At 42.6% G+C, this 18,961-nt stretch overlaps 1 protein-coding gene across 1 annotated transcript; it reads left to right on the top strand.

Annotated features, from left to right (window-relative positions):
* The first annotated feature begins 8,813 nt into the window (after positions 1 to 8,813).
* Positions 8,814 to 16,016, top strand: LOC309348059 (serpin B3-like). The gene is made up of 7 exons (XM_081873136.1): positions 8,814 to 8,984; positions 10,504 to 10,611; positions 12,315 to 12,461; positions 13,171 to 13,288; positions 13,696 to 13,847; positions 14,594 to 14,761; positions 15,413 to 16,016. The coding sequence occupies exons 1-7, from the start codon at positions 8,817 to 8,819 to the stop codon at positions 15,782 to 15,784; spliced, it is 1,233 nt and encodes a 410-aa protein (XP_081729262.1). The 5' UTR covers positions 8,814 to 8,816; the 3' UTR covers positions 15,785 to 16,016.
* Positions 16,017 to 18,961: the final 2,945 nt, after the last annotated feature.

The raw sequence follows: 18,961 nt of genomic DNA, 5'->3' as shown, positions 1-18,961 counted from the left end.
CCTATTGCTAAGATTTGCTGGAAGGATGATTGTAGTAAACCAAGGGTCAGCAACCTTTTTCAGCCGTGGGCCGGTCCACCGTCTCTCAGACCATGTGGTGGGCCGGACTATATTTTGGAAAAAAAAAAATGAATGAATTCCTATGCCCCACAAATAACCCAGAGATGCATTTTAAATAAAAGCACACATTCTACTCATATAAAAACACGCTGATTCCCGGATCATCCATGGGCCGGATTGAGAAGGCGATTGGGCCGCATCCAGCCCACGGGCCTTAGGTTGCCTACCCCTGTAGTAAACAGTCTCCGAAAGCAGAACACAAACGCCTGCCCATCCCCCACACTGAGCAGCTTCCTCCATGGTGCTTTGCTTGGGATTTACACATAGTTCTCTGTTCAAGTAGCTGTTCAAGGGGCAAACTCCCTGGTGATTTCAACCTCACCTGATTCTGCAGGGACACAAGCCTTGCTCTGTTCCTGGGTTTTTCCCACACTAAGAAAGGCACCACCATTTTCTCAAGCACACAGGGAAACACTCTCAGCACAGTTTCTTTTTCCATCGCAAATTGATCAGGAGCCTGATGTTAGTATTTTCATTCTCCATTGCTGTTGGATCTCATGATCCACTGTTTACAGTCCTTTGTGATAGGAGTGTGGGAATGAAACTAGACACTGTACTTCTGTCCTATGGGCTTTTGTACTTTCTCTTTGCTCGCGGCTTTCGGACAGAACAGATGGGTGATGTTGCTGCTCATACTAGCCATGCTTGCTGTTTTGATTTGTAAATAAAGGAAGCTTTCGTGATGCCAATGCCTTCACAGCCTCGCTTCTTGCTGTTACTCTGCTGATGCATTAGTGTGCCCACAGCTCCACCAGAGGTGGGTCACTGGACACCTGTGTGAGCTCCCAGACCGGGCCGTAGCCGAAGGGGCTGGCACATTCACCTGCTGCTCCTCTGGCTTCTCCTGGCCACACAGGAAACTGCTGCCTTTCTCACAGGCACTAGCTTCCCCTCTAATTCCTGAAGAACGAATTCCCATTCAGCAGGAGCTGAATGTTCCTTATGCATGCTCTCACGGACCTCAAATTCCTCCTGCTCCCCAATCCCAGGGAGCCCGGTCCTTCTCTGAGTCATCGTCTTCCACTACAGCTTGCATCTCTTTGCAGTCTCAGCCCCTCTGCTGCTCGGCCATGCTCCGGACTTCCAGAAGGGCTCCTGGGTCACTTCCAACCCCTTGCAGCACTTCATAAGGCAGGGATCTCACCTCGCATGTAGTCACTTTCCCTTCTTCACTAGGCTTCTTCCCCATTCTGTCAGCAGTTAGCCTGTTTTATCAAACTACTGTAGCTGTTGCTGGCTTTGCTGCTGGAATATTTGCTCAAACCTCTGGCTCTGCCTTTTCTCAAGCTGCTCACTCTCTTTTCTTCCCTCATCAGTTTTATCTGTGTGGCTATTCTTGTTCCCATTTTTTTACTTCAGGCACACCTAGCTGATGTTGTATTGTGCTTTTACAGTGGTGCCTCGCAAGACGAAATTAATTCGTTCCGCAAGTTTTTTCGTCTTGCGAGTTTTTCGTCTTGCAAAGCACGGTTTCCCATAGGAATGCATTGAAAATCAATCAATGTGTTCCTAAGGAAACCGCCTTCAGTCCAGGTCCGGGGACAGTCTGTCCCCCGACCTCTTCTGAAGGCTGGGGGGGGGGGACAAGGGCTTTTCTTCCCACCCCCAGCATTTTAAAAAACCCTGGGACAGCAGAGGACTTCTCCGCTGTCCCGGGGTTTTTTTAAAATGCTGGCGGGCGGCAGCGCTGCCGCCCACCAGCATTTTAAGATCGCCCCGAACAGCGGACTTCTCCGCTGTCCCGGGGCGATTTTAAAGCCCCCGGGAAGGCAGGCGGGGGGGGAGCAAAGACTTTCGGCCCCCGCCAGCCTTCAGAAGAGGTCCAGGACCTCTTCTGAAGGCTGGCGGGGGGGTGAAAGTCTTTGCTCCCCCCGCCACCTGCCTTCAAAAGCCGTCCGGGAAAGCGGAGAAAGCGCTGCGTTTCTCCGCTCTCCCGGGAAGGCAGGCAGGGGGGAGCAAAGACTTTTGCCCCCCGCCGGCCTTCAGAAGAGGTCCTGGAACTCTTCTGAAGGCCGGCGGGGGGCAAAAGTCTTTGCTCCCCCCCTGCCTTCAAAAGCCGTCCGGGATAGCGGGAAGCGCTTCCCTGCTATCCCGGACCACTTTTAAAATGCTGGCGGTGGGGAGCAAAGCCTTTCGGCCCCCGCCGGCCTTCCTGGACCCCTTCTGAAGGCCGGAGGGGGGGGGGAAAGGCTTTGCTCCCCACCGTCAGCATTTAAAAGAGGTCCCCGGAGATTTCCCTATGGGCTTTCTTCTTGCGAAGCAAGCCCATAGGGGAATTCGTCTTGCGAAGCGCCTCAAAAAACGGAAAACCCTTTCGTCTAGCGGGTTTTTCGTCTTGCGAGGCATTCGTCTTGCAGGGCACCACTGTACTATTTTTTTTGTTGGGAGCCACCCAGAGTGGCTGGGGCAACCTAGTCAGATGGGCAACATATCAATAATAAATACTCCTTCTTCTTAGCTCTCAGGTCTTTCCTCCAGGAACCACAAATCCCACATCTAAGACCAGTGTTGCACACCACCCCTTTCTCTACAGTGGTGCAAGATCTCAGGGGTCCAGGTGCTTATCCAGGGTTTGTGTTTCCTTCAGAAATGAGGCACAGTGGAGATTTTATTATATATGCCTTTATTTACCACGCACGCACACACACACACACACACACGTTTATATATGCAAAGAGAAAGAAAAAGAGAGAGCACATATTTTTGGTTAAAAAAATTAGGTGCCCATACTAATCTTTTGATAAAATTGCCATGTGTGCCAGAAATAAGTGGCTATCATGGGAAACAAAGAAAAAGTGATGGTACTTCTTACCAGTGAGTACTAGCACTAAAAATCACTGACTCTATACTTGTTATTATTAAATACAATAGCCACATGATTTAAAAGCAGATGGGAACATCCAGTTCTTTTAAGCTCACTTTAGAAACAGTAGTTTCCTGTGGTCCCCTGCTCATGTTTTCACTCTGTGGCAGTGGCAGGAGTGGGAATGTGGGAGCACAGGAAGCTGGCTGGGTGGCTGGAAGTTGATATTTACTTTTCCCACAACGCCCAGCCTGCCATGGAAAGCTTACATTACATAATGAAGTTCTTGCCTAGCAACTTGTCTCTCTTAAACAACAACTGGAAAAGAACAAGAAGACTTTTCTGGCTCCCATCTAGACATGAATAACTCCATTGCCACCTAGTGACCAAACCATACAATGACACTGTCCATACATTGTAGGAAGTAAAATGGCATCTGACTTAGAGTTGCCATATATCGAGAATTTCCTGGACATATGCAGAATACTGCAGCCGCAAGCAGTGTCCAGTAACCAAACAATTTAACCCCTGTGCTGCAAAAAATAGTCAGTAACATCCAAGCAACATGATGACCAAATACAATGATACAATATCAATATACACTCTTTATATAATATGAAATCGCATAAACAGAAAACTTATGAATCTCTGAAAGTCACAAAATATGCACTCTTAATGGATTCTCTTGAAAACATAAAACCAAAAAAACATAAGTCTTATAAGTCTCTGAAAGAAGCAATAACAGTGATTCCGGATAGCAGTGTCCAGGCAGAAATTGTCAAAATGTCCAAGGAAATCTGGATGTATGGCAGGTGATGTTGGTGATTTTGCAAAACTTTTTGAAATATAGCAACCCTAAGCTGACTGGCACAGAAAAAAACTAACACTGGATGTGTCCAAACACTCTCCAGCAGTGTGTGGGATGTATAATGAACGCTTTACCAGTCAATTCCCATCTAAGTCAAGTATTTTCTTCCTTGATATAAATGTTGTCTTCCTTGTTCCATGAAATGGGGCTGCATCTTATCTTCAGAGGAGATGCCTAGTGTCATTCTGGGGCATTATCTAGAGTTGCGATACATCCAGGAATTCCCAGACATGTCCCCTTTTAGGGGCGCCCATCCAGGACGTGGGTGGCGCTGTGGGTTAAACCACTGAGCCTAGGGCTTGCCAATTGGAAGGTCGGCCATTCAAATCCCCATGATGGGGTGAGCTCCCGTTGCTCTGGCCCAGCTCCTGCTCATCTAGCAATTCGAAAGCACGAAGTGCAAGTAGATAAATAGGTACCACTCCGGTGGGAAGGTAAATGGCGTTTCCGTGTGCTGCTCTGGTTCGCCAGAAGCGGCTTAGTCATGCTGGCCACATGACCCAGAAGCTGTATGCCGGCTCCCTCGGCCAATAAAGCGAGATGAGTGCTTCAACCCCAGAGTTGGCCACAACTGAACCTAACAGTTAAGGGTCCCTTTACCATTGTACATGCCAATCCAGGAGGGATTTTACATTTTAAAGCAGATGTCCTAGATTTGGTTCAGACTCGGGCTTTCGTGCAGGGGACTTGGACACAGTTTCAGGCTCTGGCCCTCTCGGTGGGCAGAGGGGCGATTGGGCAATTGCCTTAAAAAAGCTCAGCAACTTTATGTTTTTTGTTTGTTTGTTTTTTACATTTTGACACCTTGTTATAATGTAACACGTTTATTTATATATTTATATATATATATATAATATTTTATTGAGTTTTACACAAAAAAGCATAAAAAAGCAAACATTACAAAAGAAAAAAAAGAAAGAAAATCATAGACAAAAATAGAAAAGAAAAAGAGAATTTTAGCATATATATATATAAAAAACTCACTTTCCAATTATAACCTTCAAAACCTTATTTTCCTTACTTCCACCCGCCTCCCGATCTTGTATTCTATGTAGTAATTAGTTCAGCAAGATCATTCTTATTCATTTTCATTCTTAGTCCCTCCCTTTGTACTCTTGTTTAACTTAATCACTAGAACCCCTTCTTTTCCTTTTCAATGTCCTCAACATTCAAAAGTTTTACAGTGTTTTTGTAGGTAAACTTTAAACTTCTTCCAGTTCTCTTCCACCTGCTCTTCTCCTTGATCTCGAATTCTGCCGGTCATTTCAGCCAGTTCCATATAGTCTATTACTTGCACCTGCCATTCTTCCAAGGTGGGTAGGTCTTGCGTCTTCCAATGCTTTGCAATGAGTACTCTTGCTGCTGCTGTAGCATACATAAAAAGGTTCTATCCTTCTTTGACACCGATTGGCCGACCATACCCAGGAGAAAGGCCTCTGGTTTCTTCAAGAAGGTATACTTAAATACCTTTTTCAGTTCATTATATATCATTTCCCAGAAAGCCTTAATCCTTGGGCAGGTCCACCAGAGGTGAAAGAATGTCCCTTCAGTTTCTTTGCATTTCCAACATTTATTATCGGGCAAATGGTAGATTTTTGCAAGTTTGACTGGGGTCATGTACCACCTATATGTCATTTTCATAATATTCTCTCTTAAGGCATCACATGCCGTGAATTTCATACCGGTGGTCCACAACTGTTCCCAGTCAACAAACATGATGTTATGACCAACATCTTGTGCCCATTTTATCATAGCAGATTTTACCGTTTCATCCTCAGTGTTCCACTTCAACAGCAGATTATACATTCTCGACAATATCTTAGCATTGGGTTGTAACAATTCTGTTTCCAACTTTGATTTTTCCACCTGGAAACCGATTTTCCTGTCCAAATAGTAGGCCTCTCTTGCTTGAAAATAATGTAACCAGTCTCACACCTTATCCTTAAGTTTCTCATAACTCTGCAATTTCACTTTGTCTCCCTCCTGCTCCAAAATTTCCCAATATTTTGGCCAGTTAGGTTCCATGTTAAGCTTTTTCAGGGCCTTTGCTTCCATAGGTGAAAGCCACCTAGGGGTTTTATTTTCCAATAAATCTTTATATTTCATCCAGACATTAAACAATGCTTTCCTGACAATATGGTTTTTAAATGCTTTATAAACTTTAGCCTTACCGTACCACAAATATGCATGCCACCCAAAGACATTATCGTATCCTTCCAAGTCTAAAATGTCCGTGTTTTCAAGAAGTAGCCAATCCTTCAACCAGCAGAAAGCTGCTGCTTCATAATATAACTTAAGGTCCGGCAGGGCAAACCCCCCTCTTTCCTTTGCATCAGTAAGAATTTTGTATTTTATTCTGGGCTTTTTGCCCTGCCAGACAAATCTAGAAATTTCTTTTTGCCACTTCTCGAAACAGTCCATTTTGTCAATAATTTGTAACGTCTGAAACAAAAACAGCATTCTTGGCAATACATTCATTTTGATAACAGCAATTCTACCCAGTAAGGAAAGCTTCAAGTTTGTCCAAATTTCAAGATCTTTTTTCACTTCTGACCAACACTTGTCATAATTATCTTTAAATAAATTTACATTCTTCGAAGTCAAAGCTCAGCAACTTTTTGTGTCCAGATTTTTACCTCTTGAAATATGGCAACCCTAGCCACCACAATAAAGACTGGATAATTTACATGTTTCCAACTGTGCTGTCTAGTGCTAGGTGGATGGTTAAATTGGAAATCTTAATTTTTGGCACTGTGGTTTGGTTTACATTATGACAGAATTTTTAATTGGTTGTTTACTGGACCTATTTAGATGATGTTGTAATATCTGCATATTGTTCGTCTTCTCTTTATTTTTATTATTTTGTTCCCAAGATTTACACTCACGTAGACCTAACTATGCAGACATTATTTCTGCCCCACCCTCCTTTAGGTAGCGCAAAACAAAATCAACAAATTGCAAACGAATCAAAACAGCTGAATAGCAACTAAAAATAATGTACAAATAGAGCAAACAAGGAATCCTGGCCAAATATACCCGAGTCCCCCTCATCCAAAGGCCTTGGGGCAGGGGGAAGTCCCATTGTGCAAGTGGAAATCCTTTTGCTGACCAAACACAGTAACTGAATACTGCCCAGTGTGTACAAAGCCCTGTCATTTTTCACAGCACCAGAAGGCATTCAAAGGGAATTTGGGGGAAGAGGAAGCAACCCCCTGCATTTCTAGCCTAAAGGGACACCTATTCTTTCAACGGATTCCCATGGTAAAATAATATTGGCTTTAAGGGATTAGTTTTATAATGGGGATGTTTTCAAGAGTCATTATTTGGAGTTCCGTGAGCACACTGACAATCCACAAACATCTTCATTGCTGAAAGGGTGTGTTGTAATCCACTTGTTTGCAGCAGCCGAAATATATGTAATTATACAAAGTCATATCTGCAGCATATGTAGTCATCTGTGATGATTAGGTTTGATTATTACAAATGACCAGGTTTTGCCTCGCACTGTTTTCATTATGTAAATTTGTTTTAATCAATTTTTTTGCTGAGTTAGAAATGCAAATCTGTTCAATGGTTGCGTGGGTGTAAGGAGATCCGTATAAATGCCAGCAGCTCAGTGGAGGAGAGCATCACACGCACCTGCCAGCCTCTTATCATCGCAACTGAATCCAAGGTGAGTAGCTCTCCTTTTTACCCCAAGGCCAAATTAAAGTGGCAGGGAGGCTCTGTTGCAGTTCTCAAAACAGGGGTCCCCCTCCCCCCTCAAAAAAGGAATACATAAAATAAGGAACCAATATTATGCCCTTAAAGTCTAACAAATTTATTATTAATAAGCTTCAATGGACTACAAAAAACAAAACAAAACAAAACAAAAATACTCTGAGCATGCTTAATTTAACACCAGCAACCAAGTACCGAAAAAAACCAAACAACCATTTTGGCAGCCCCCCAAACAGAAAGAAAATACTCTGAGCATTAGCAGGGGCGGTGCCAGGCTTTGGGGAATTTGATCCCTCCCACGGTGGCAGCCAAGAATCAGATAGACAATAAAAGTTCTTACCAATTAATTTATTCAATATTCACAGTGAGAGACAAAGGACTGCAGTCTCCCCTAGATAATGGCGTTGCTCCAAGTAAAATTCCACCCCCTAGGTCTCTCCTGTTCTACTTCACCCCTGCGTTGGCCAATCTGAGCTTTCTGCCTCTGAGCTTTCTGTTCTACTACTCTCAATGCTTGCTTGGTCCTGGGGTGGTGGTGGTGGTCAGGAATGCTCTCCAAACACAACGAGTCTGTCAGCTGTCTCTCCCCTGTTGCTTCTTCTTCTTTCTGCTGCCCCTCTTCCAATATTTCCCAGCTTCTCCCCTCTGCAGTCTTTGAACTATGCCCTTCTGCAAACCACTGTTCTAAATCTATACTGTCCTCCTGTTTTCAGGAAGGTTCGGGGGGGGGGTGGCCTCCCACCATTCCTCCTCAGTCCAGCCCCTGACAGGCGGACTCTGGTCTTTCAAATTTCAGCAGTTCTTTGTATGAAGTCAAAATTTGGCACTCTCCACCTCTTGCCTTCCATTCTGTGTGTGCTCCACATTATAGTTGTGGCGTCCCCCTCAGCTTGGGGAACTGCTTGCACTGCCCTAAATCCGCCTCTGTTAAACTTACTTCCCATTATATTTTTTTCATTACCTAATTTGGGGTTGCCATAAGTCCGGGTTTTCCTGGACATGTCCTCTTTTTGGTGCCCAATGTGGCCCCTGGGCAGATTTTTTGATTTTACATGAATTGTCTGGGTTTTTTAGTTTGTTGAGCTGGGGGGGGGCATGCGCATACTCAGGAGGGCGCTGTGCCACAGCGGGGTCTTGCATGAGGAGTGCAGCCAGACCCCTTCACAATAATTCTTTTATCCTAGGTAGTTCTTCAAAATTGTTTTTGATGAACGGGTATAGTAACAGGAACAAAACATACACAGTATGACAGAGCTTGTAAAAATTGACTCATTCTGGTCTTCCCTTAGGGCTTCTAATTCCATCATGACCACCTTGCCTGAAGCCAGTGCTAAATTTGCTATTGACTTTTTCCACCGTGTGGCCCAAGAGCTCACAGATAACAATGTCTTGCTGTCCCCTGTGAACCTCATGCAGGCTCTAGGCCTGAGTGCTTATGCATCTGGAAATGAACAGGCAGCTGAGATCGAGAAGGTGAGAATAATCAAACAGAAGAGCTGCAGCCTTCAAACTAGGTTCGCTGGCAAATAGCTTCCCATCACTGGTCCACACCAATTATTACAGTTACAGTGGATCCTCGGGTTACATTGCCTTTAGGTAACGTAACTTTCGGGTTGTGAACATGGCAAACCTGGAAGTGTATACTTCCGGGTTTTGCTGCATGTCCATGCGCAGAAACAGTGCCTCTTCTTTCAGGGTGCACACAGACCCCTGGAACGAATTAAACTCATATCCGGAGGATCCACTGTATTGTTATAATCACAATTCATTTGAATTCCCCATCCCTGTTTTCTTTTTCTTAATTAAACAAAAATTAGTATTAAACAAACCACCATCCACACATACAGAGGCACCAAATATCTATTTAATTACATTTAACTTTTAAGTCATTTCAGTTCTTAAACTGAATTATAGTGATTATAACAAATTATAGTGAATTATGGTGTTTATAACAAGTTTCCATGTGCACTTAGAGGCCCATAACTACTCTTGATGCTGCATATGTAATAGAACTATCCCAGGTTGATTGGAAAGCAGTGATTTTCTTGTCTGTTCAACTCTCTCACACATAGGTTGTGTCAGTTTGTCCATTAATATTAGGTCCCATAGTTGTGAGATCCAGATCTAAACTGCATTTAGAGTCTTCCAGCCTTGCAATAGTAGGTAAGCACCTAGATCGTTCTGGGAAAGTTGTTGATCAGTTTCTGAAAATTATTATAGAAATGCTATTTCTGAATCCAAAGGGATTCCTCATATGTACTGAGCCTATTTGATTATTTTTTTCAATCTGAACATTTACTTTCTCATTACAATCCTAAAGTAGCATCTTAAACAAGGATGTCTTAGAATGTGCATGCCTGGAAGAAAAGCTGTGTACAAAAGCTGATAAATGTGTAGAAATGTAATCGCTTCATAGACAATATATGTAGGGCTGCCATACATCTGGAAAATCCTGGACGTAGCCAGGATTCGTCCATTGAAAATGGTGTGCATGCAATCTGTTTCTCAAATAGGTCAAAATGTCTGGGAAAACCATATTTTTGGGGGGCCGAATTTCCCCCACCCAAAATAGCTAACAAACTTCTTTTTCTTTGGAAATTTTGCAGAAAAGAAAAAGGAAAGGGAATGTTTTGTGTCCGGATTTTGAAATATTACAACCCGAAATATATGTATATGTAGAAAATATCCCTTTCCTCTGTTTCTCAATCCCAATGTGACTTGTTCCTATCAATTGAACGTAATATTAACTCAAACTTCAGGTTGCCTGAAGCTCAATGGATGTTTGCACCATTAATTTGGCATGGTTCAGATATGATGTTCCAAACATGTCAAATCATTCACAAGTTTGAGATACAAGCAGAGATCTACTCTGTGTTTCATTGACAGTGACACCTTGTGGTGTATGAGACCTAGGAAACCATATATTTCAAGTTCTTAAGTGCTGCTGTTATTTTGCCTATGCAACTGAAGCCATGTTACCATTTCATTCAAGGTCCTTCACTGGGATGAAGTGAAGGAGAGTGACAAAACCAGAAAGAGTAGATATCTGGAAGCAGCCAAAAGTCTCGGACGTTCATCAACCAGATTAAGAACATCAAATGTACGTACAAGATTGCTTAAATAAAGTTTAGGAGTATTCTCCCTATCCCCTAAATCCAAGTGGCTTATTAGCATCTTCTCCTGTTTAAACTCAACATCAAATTCCGTGCCTTTTGGGGGAAAATATATTTGAAGGAAGAGTATTCAATCAATCCTTCCCATGAGAGTGCAGACATCATTTCCACAAATGCGCTTGCGGCAAAATAGTCAAATGTAAAACTCAAGTGAAACAGGCACAAGAATATACAAATATCTGCATCTTCCTCTGCAGTATTAGTGCAATCTTGGGCAGTATTTAACTAAATAATTGCAGAAATGAAACGATCTTTGCTTGTGCACTGGGATTGCCACCCTCCTCCCTAGGTATATCCCAAATATGCCACCCCCAAATCTGCTCCAGAGGGTTAAAGCTGGGACCAGAACAGATTTGGTTGGCACAGGTGAAAAGAGGGAGGAAAGTCCCATGTGCAAGTGGAAGTTATTTCGCTCATACAAGGACATAATTAGCACTAAGTTGAATGCAGCCCTCGGTTTACAGGACGTTTTGAAAGGTTCATGTGTTTTTATGCCAATGAAGATTTCTTTTTAATCATTTTTATTGATTTTCCAATAAAAAACATCCAATTAATATATCCAATCATAATACTCCAATTAAAATAAAAAACTAAAATAAAAAAGACCAAATTATAGTCAAAATTATAATTATTACTTTTTTGGAGCTCCCCACTGTCTGGATCTCTGAAGCATATCTCCACATCTCAGTCCTGCCTCTCCTCGTTGTTTCCATATTTTCCACATCTCGATTTTGATGCTTTATAATTCTCCGTCCCTGAGTCCACGATTCTCAGTCTTCTGCCAATGAAGATTTCTTATTCCTTTCCTCTAACTCAGCGATGTCCAACAGGTCGACCATGATTGAAAGGTAGATTGCCTGTGTGATCCTGGTCAATCACAGTTGATCAAGGGCAAGTGATGTCCCCACCCCAAATAAACCTCAGAAACTCTGTCCACCCCCCAAAAAAACTCTACAATTGTCCACTCCCTTCCCAAAAGAAGCTCAACAACTCTGCCAACCCCCCCCCCAACGCATTCTCCTCCCCACTCCAAAGACAATGGGTAGATCACTGCCAGTTAATTTATACTGGGAGTAGATCGCAGTTTCTTGGGAGTTGGATGCGCTTGCTATAACTGAACTGGAATTGAAGAACCTACTGACGGAGATGTTTCATTGCAGGCACAGAATAAAGATGCTAGCTGTCTGAATCCGAAAACCCATCCTAAACCATCACATTTAAAACCTTGTGATAGCAGATAGAACATTTGCCACGCACCTCCTTGCTCTGAGCCACCTTGCCATAATGCCTAAGTTGTGAAATACTTGGGAAGTCTGATCTAGATCAATGTTACAGATATAGTGATTGACCCGAGGTCATCCGGCAAATTTCACTGCTGGGCAGGGATTTTAAATCTGGGTTTGTGTATTTCCTTCCAACTTTTCACTGGATCTTATAGTAATACATTGCATGAAATCATCTGAAACTCTTGCACGTTAGGAGCTGCTGTAACTGAGCGCTTTGCCGATAAAGAATTAAAAATCCGGGTGCTTGGCCTTGTTGGTTTGCATGTATTCGGGACACAGAGAAGTTAATAATGAGATTAGCAGCCAAGAGTCTTGAGAATTAACCTTCTATTTTGAATCCTTAGGATGTTCCCTGCTATGAGTGTGAGGAGCCTGAAGGAATCCATACGGCATTCAGCAAAATCCTTGTGACTCTTAATGAGCCCAGCAGCAACTATACCCTGAGCTTTGCCAACAAGCTCTATGGAAACAAGGACATTGTCTTCATCCAGGTAACTCTAATTTTGGCCCCTGTGGGTGCTCCACTGCACTGTGAGAACCAAGTGCACATTGCAACCTGCAATTGACTGTATTCTACATAAATGGGTTCATCATCTACTGGTGTCTGTCAAAGCTGTGCCTCATTCCCAGGCCATCAGAGGGAACTATTACAGTAATGATTACCTGTTGCATGAAGTACTCCACAACTAAAACCCAGTGTTCTGAAAGTAGGGAAGGACCTGCAAATCTAAGGTAGTTAAGAAATACCAGTGGTTAAGAAGGAAGCCTATCAATAAAAATCTCTGCTGGCTTCCAGAAGGCTATCAATAATAACATTTCTATTATGCAAAACCTTTGAGGTCATGAAGCTGTACTTCTAATACAGTGGTACCTCGGGTTACATACGCTTCAGGTTACATACGCTTCAGGTTACAGACTCCACTAACCAAGAAATAGTGCTTCAGTTTAAGAACTTTGCTTCAGGCTGAGAACAGAAATCATGCTCCGGTGGCATGGCAGCAGCAGGAGGCCCCATTAGCTAAAGTGATGCTTCAGGTTAAGAACAGTTTCAGGTTAAGTGCAGACCTCCAGAACAAATTAAGTACTTCACGTGAGGTACCACTGTAATCTCAAATCAGAGACAAACCTGGATGTTATAACCGATTTGTTATTCTTTTAAATTTACTGATACATGGATTCAGTTTTTCTAATTCTGTCTAGAAATTCATATTCTGTGCTCTGAAACTGTACCTGACTGAAGTGGATGGAGTTGATTTGCACAATGCCCCCGAGGAAGTGAGGAGACTCATCAACCTTTGGGTTGAAATCCGTACACATGGTAAGACCACACAATGTACTAACAAATTCTTCCTGACAATTTTTGTGAAAGGAAAGCTTCTACTTGTTGTTCCTCATTTGAGTGATCTAAAAATCAGCATCTAAATCTATTTTACTCTCCAAGAATAACCTAAGAAACCATTGTCGCCTCTGCTGTCCTCCAAACATGGTAAAAGGAAAACTGGTGCTCATGATATTTTATTTGCTTCTTAAAGCACCCCAAAGGACCACTCAGGGTATAATTAAGTACTTAATCTAATTAATCTACTCAAGCTGCTCCAGTTACCCTCCATAAATAGCTAGCATACATGTTGTACGCTCCTTTTTATTTGAAGTGATACTATGGAATATAATATTTCAAGAACCTGGATATTTTTCTTAACCCTATTATATCCATTTCTTTGCTAGGTAAAATCAAGGATCTTCTCCTCAAGGAAAGCTTTGACTGCCTTGCTCAGCTCCTGCTGGTGAATGCTCTCTACTTCAAAGGACAATGGGAAGTGAAATTTGACAAAGAGCTCACAGAAGAAGCCCCATTTTACCCACATCATGCAGATGAGGTGAGTTGTAAATATATGTCTAGCTTCCTTGCTTCTGTTGTGCAGAGACAATGAGAGCAAGTAGGTGGGTAGCCTTGCAACTTCCAAATTGCCTGATTTTCGTGGGAGTTCAGTTGCCCCAATAGCGTCTTGATGGAAGTCACATGAAAGACTTGATGCAAGGAAGGCTCTGCAGTGCTGAACTGAACCCTTTTTAGATGATGGCTCCCACACAACTAGGCTTAGATGTCTTAAAGCCCCATGAGTAACAACAGAGTTTCACTTGGCCACTAGCCACCAGTCTCATTATTTCAATGAAGGAAGAGGATGACTTATTTAGCAGGATTGATGCTGGAATCTTGGAAGAGAAAAATCTGTTCTCTTCATTCAGGGGGGTTTGATGGAATCATGTAGCCTTGCAAAGAACTAGAAGGCTCACTACTTCTTGCATTTTAGAGGGGCGATCCGTACCATTATATTTCTTCCAGATTTATTCATTCAGGATAAACAGAAGATATTGGGCCTCTCCCCTCAATCTTGCATATCTTCTTCTTTCAAGGGGGCTTCTAAAAAAAAAGATGTGCTTGACAGATGGTGCCCATTTTATCCATCTCTCCCTTTTTCAGCAAACCAGAGGCAGTCTCTTGGATTGTGAATCTCACCTTTATAACTTGGATATTCAAAATCAGGGGAAGGAAGGAACCTCCTAAAGCAAAATAAGTTCCTTTGCTCTTTTTAAATATTTACTCCTTTTCTTTTCTTTACAGAAGGATTGTCATACTGTGCAGCTGATGCACAGGAAAGGTGTCTACAATGCAGGGACAATTGATCTATGCAATGTTCAAGTCCAGGTTCTTGAGATTCCCTACAAAAACAATGAAATGAGCTTGTTTGTATTGCTCCCAGTAGACTGCAGTGCGGAAGCTCTTCAACAGGTAAATCATATTCCTGCTCCTATGCTGACAACAACAACAATTTATTATTTATACCCCGCTCATCTGGCTGGGTTTCCCCAGCCACTCTGGGTGGCTCCCAACAGAACATTAAAAACACGATAAAACACCAAACACTAAAAACTTCTCTAAACAGGGCTGCCTTCAGATGTCTTCTAAAAGTCAGATGGTTGTTTATTTCCTCGACATCTGATAGGAGGGCATTCTACAGGGCGGTGCCACTACTGAGAAAGCCCTCTGCCTGGTTCTCTGTAACCTCACTTCTCGCAGCGAGAGAACCACCAGAAAGGCCCTCAGTGCTGGACCTCAGTGTTCGGGCGGAACTATGGGGGTGGAGACACTCCTTCAGGTATACTGGGCTGAGGCCATTTAGGGCTTTAAAGGTCAGCACCAACACTTTGAATTGTGCTTGGAAATGTACTGGGAGCCAATGTAGGTCTTTCAGGACCAGTGTTATATGGTCTCGGCGGCCACTAATATCCATGATGCTCTTCTCCATAACACTTACATGGATTTAATAATATTGTTGTGAAAGGACGTACTATTACCTACTTATCTATTGTGGTCACCATTGCTTTGATTCAACCTGGGACTGAAATGATATCACTGACATTTCTGTGTTTGTTCCTCTAGCTGGAAGGTGGACTAAGCCATGAGCATCTTCTTGACTTATCCTGTGATCTGAAGCCCGTAGAGGTGGAAGTGGCTCTTCCCAAGTTCAGCTCAGAGAAGAGAACTGAAATCGACCTGATTGATCGAAAAAAGGGGGATTTCTCTGGAGCAACCACAACAGAGAATGTGGTTCTGACTCAGTTTATCCACAATGCTCTATTTGAGGTTGATGAGGAGGGTGGTGAAGAAGCAGAGACAGTCCATTGCCCCAAGGATAGGCGTCCACGTCGGGAACCTGTGAAGATTCTGGCTAACCATCCTTTCCTCTTTTATGTCCTTCACAAATGCACCCAAAGCATACTTGTTTTTGGCAGATTTGCAAAACCACAATAAAGGAAGATTTCTGATTCGCGGAACAAAGTCAGTGGAAAACAGATATAGGAAATGCTTTATGTGCCTCATATTCTTTGGTCAGAGAAAACTCTCTTTTTTTGGTGGTGGGCCTACTTTTCATGGTATGTTAATGGTTTTTAAAGGATTGCTACCCTGCCTCTTTGCAATATCTTCTTCAGTCATTTTACATCTTTTTGAAGAATATCTTTCCACCCAGGACTCAGCAAGACTGCTAAAGAAAATATGTGTTGTATGTGCGATATAGCATTGCGCCACCAGATGGAGGCCCGTGTTTCTCTAGCTATTTTCCCTTTTTTAAATTTACAACACTTTAAACTGAAAGCCTTCTTTGGTGTTTCTAGATCCAGCCCTGAGCTCTGAATATTGCCCTAGCTTTTGAACAGATATCCAAGACTTCAGAGCAACCACCTAAACAGAAATGCCTATGTTCTGAAAGGAATTTTTTAAACAATGTGTTCGAATTTTTGCACAAAATACACTAAGAACTTAAAATATAAAACGTAAAAAATGCAAAAAAAGAGATAATATATATTCTTTCCTTCTTTCAACCTTCTTTCAACAGAACTAAAACTGCAGATTACACAGGAGACCAACTATAAACTAGAGAGAGAACCAGAATAAGTCCACTTGGTTGATAGTTGGTCTCCTGTGTAATCTGCAGTTTTAGTTCTGTTCAGTTCCCCCCGTCCTCACAATATAGCACTGTGATGAAAGAAACTGCACTTATTTGTAGCTCAGTTCTTCTTTTTTGAATAGTGTGCAGAGATGGCACCTGGAGGCAGGAAAATGTCACTAGTGTGGAAACTGCTTCCTGGTACAAGTGTTCCTGTTGCTTCATAATACATTTCAGCTTGAGCAACTGAAATAGATTTGTGTGGCTATCACTGAATTGGAAAGGCCAAAGTTGTCATGAGGCTTCTGTCCTCGGCTCACTTGCCTGGAAGTAAGCTCTTTTGAACTCAGTGGGACTTACTTCTGAGTAGACAATGTATAAAGGTAACTCTGGGGCCAACTCTGGCCAACTCTGGCCAACTCTGGGGTTGCGGCGCTCATCTCGCTTTATTGGCGGAGGGAGCCGGCGTACAGCTTCCGGGTCATGTGGTCAGCATGACTAAGCCACTTCTGGCGAACCAGAGCAGTGCACGGAAATGCCGTTTACCTTCCCCCCGGAGTGGTACCTATTTATCTACTTGCACTTTGACATGCTTTTGAACTGCTAGGTTGGCAGGAGCAGGGACCGAGCAATGGGAGCTCACCCCATCATGGGGATTCGAACTGCCGACTTTCTGATCGGCAAGCCCTAGGCTCTATGGTTTAACCCACAGTGCCACCCGCATCCCCCTAGACAATGTATAGGATCACACAAATCAACATGGAACTGTAGCCTGGCTGCTTCACATGAAAACCTTTTCATATAGCTTTTGAGACATTCTCTGGCCATGTTTCAATAAACAAAGCATTTAATAAAATTGTTCTGCAGTGTTCATTTGCAAGGGAGTTCATTGTAGAGCATGATTTCTTAAGTACCCTTAGCTCAGGGAACTTAAATGGGCTAAGTGCTCTAAGGGTACTGAAGTAGGCCAAGAGGATTAAAGTGAGCTAAGCTGGCTAAGAGGACTGAAGTGGGCCAAGTGTTCTAAGGGGCAAAGGGGAATTTAATGGTCTAAGGGGAATTAAGGGGACTGGGGTGGGCTAATGAGACTTAGGGGGCTAATTGGGCTAAAGTGATTGAAGCGGCCTACATCAGTCCACTTAGCCCACTTATGTCCCCAGTTAGACCACTTTTGACCAATTTAGCCAACTGAAACTTAGCCACTCACTTTTAGTATTAACTTTTTTCAATATTGCTTCCAATGGAGAGAGTCACCAAGGTGTTTTCTGTGGGAGTTCAGAACTTAACTGGTTAAGTGTTCTGAGCTGTGCGTCACTTTCCGACGTCAGCTATAGAAGCTGGGAGGAGTCTGGGAGGAGTCTGTATTCTTGTTGTTCTCTCTGTGTGTCTTGAGAGAGACGGACATGTTTTTAACATGGCTGCAAGCAGTGATGGACAAATGTTTGAATAAAAGCTGTAAATAGACGAATCTGTCTGTGTATGCTTGCATGGAGCAAGGGAGAAAAAGACTGTTTTACACCGCTGTATGCTACTCTGCTAAGCCGTGGCCAAAGAGACAGCAGACTTTGTTGCGCAGCTGAGAAAGAAGCGTGCCGGACGCTGCGAATGACTGATTGGGATCGTAAAGCTGTCTGAGTACACGGCTCAACGGTCAAGCTATCAAGATCGTTATCTCTGACATTTTCTGATCCAATAAATTTTTATATTTCCCCCACGCTGAGTAAATTGATTTTCTCACCAAGTGGTTTAGGAAACCTTTATGCACTTTTGTTTTTTCGTACTGTAGATATGCATGCCAAACAAATCTATTATCATGACCTTCCAAGTCTAAGATATCCACATGCTTTAAGACAATTCTCTCCCAGAGCCAGCAAAGACAGGACACCTCATAATATAATCTCAAATCTGTCATGGAGAACTTTCCTTAGTCTGGCATGGAGACTTTCCTTAGTCCCCGTTAACAATTTATATTTTATCCTCGTTTTCTTCCCCTGCATGATTTGATTTTAAATGAGGCATACCAAATTCCCCCTCCCTAATCCCGTGATACCGAGTCACTTTACAGAGTGACCTGCCCCTCTGACGTTATCAAACTTTTTTTTGGCTAGCATTGAAAATTCTGCAAGGGGATGCTGTTGAGAAGGGTCTGGAACAGAGAGGAAAAAATCTAGGCAGAATCATCGTTTTAAGAGTGGCGATTCAACTCAACCTGGAAAACTCAAGACATTTCCATTTCTTTCTTCTTCTTTTTTATAGATATTTATTAAAGTTTCAAAAATAGTACAAAAAGAAGAAACAACAAAGATAGAAAAATACAAAAATATAACAATACAAAAAAATAATAAAAACAATTTAAAAACACGTACAGTTTCCATTCACTTATTTTCTTTCACCTTATTTTCCCGACCTCCTCACACCTCCCTTTCTTATATCCCCATTCAAATTATTTATTCAGCAAATCCTCATCATTAGTTCTGATACTTAATTCAAAACCTTATTTTCCCTATCTCTTAGCCTTTCAGCTGGAAACCATTTAATTTCTT

The sequence above is a fragment of the Podarcis erhardii genome (assembly GCF_964252035.2).
Source record: "Podarcis erhardii genome assembly, chromosome: 8".
In the NCBI taxonomy this organism is placed as follows: Eukaryota; Metazoa; Chordata; class Lepidosauria; order Squamata; family Lacertidae; genus Podarcis; species Podarcis erhardii.
This window is presented reverse-complemented; position numbering and strand designations above follow the sequence as displayed.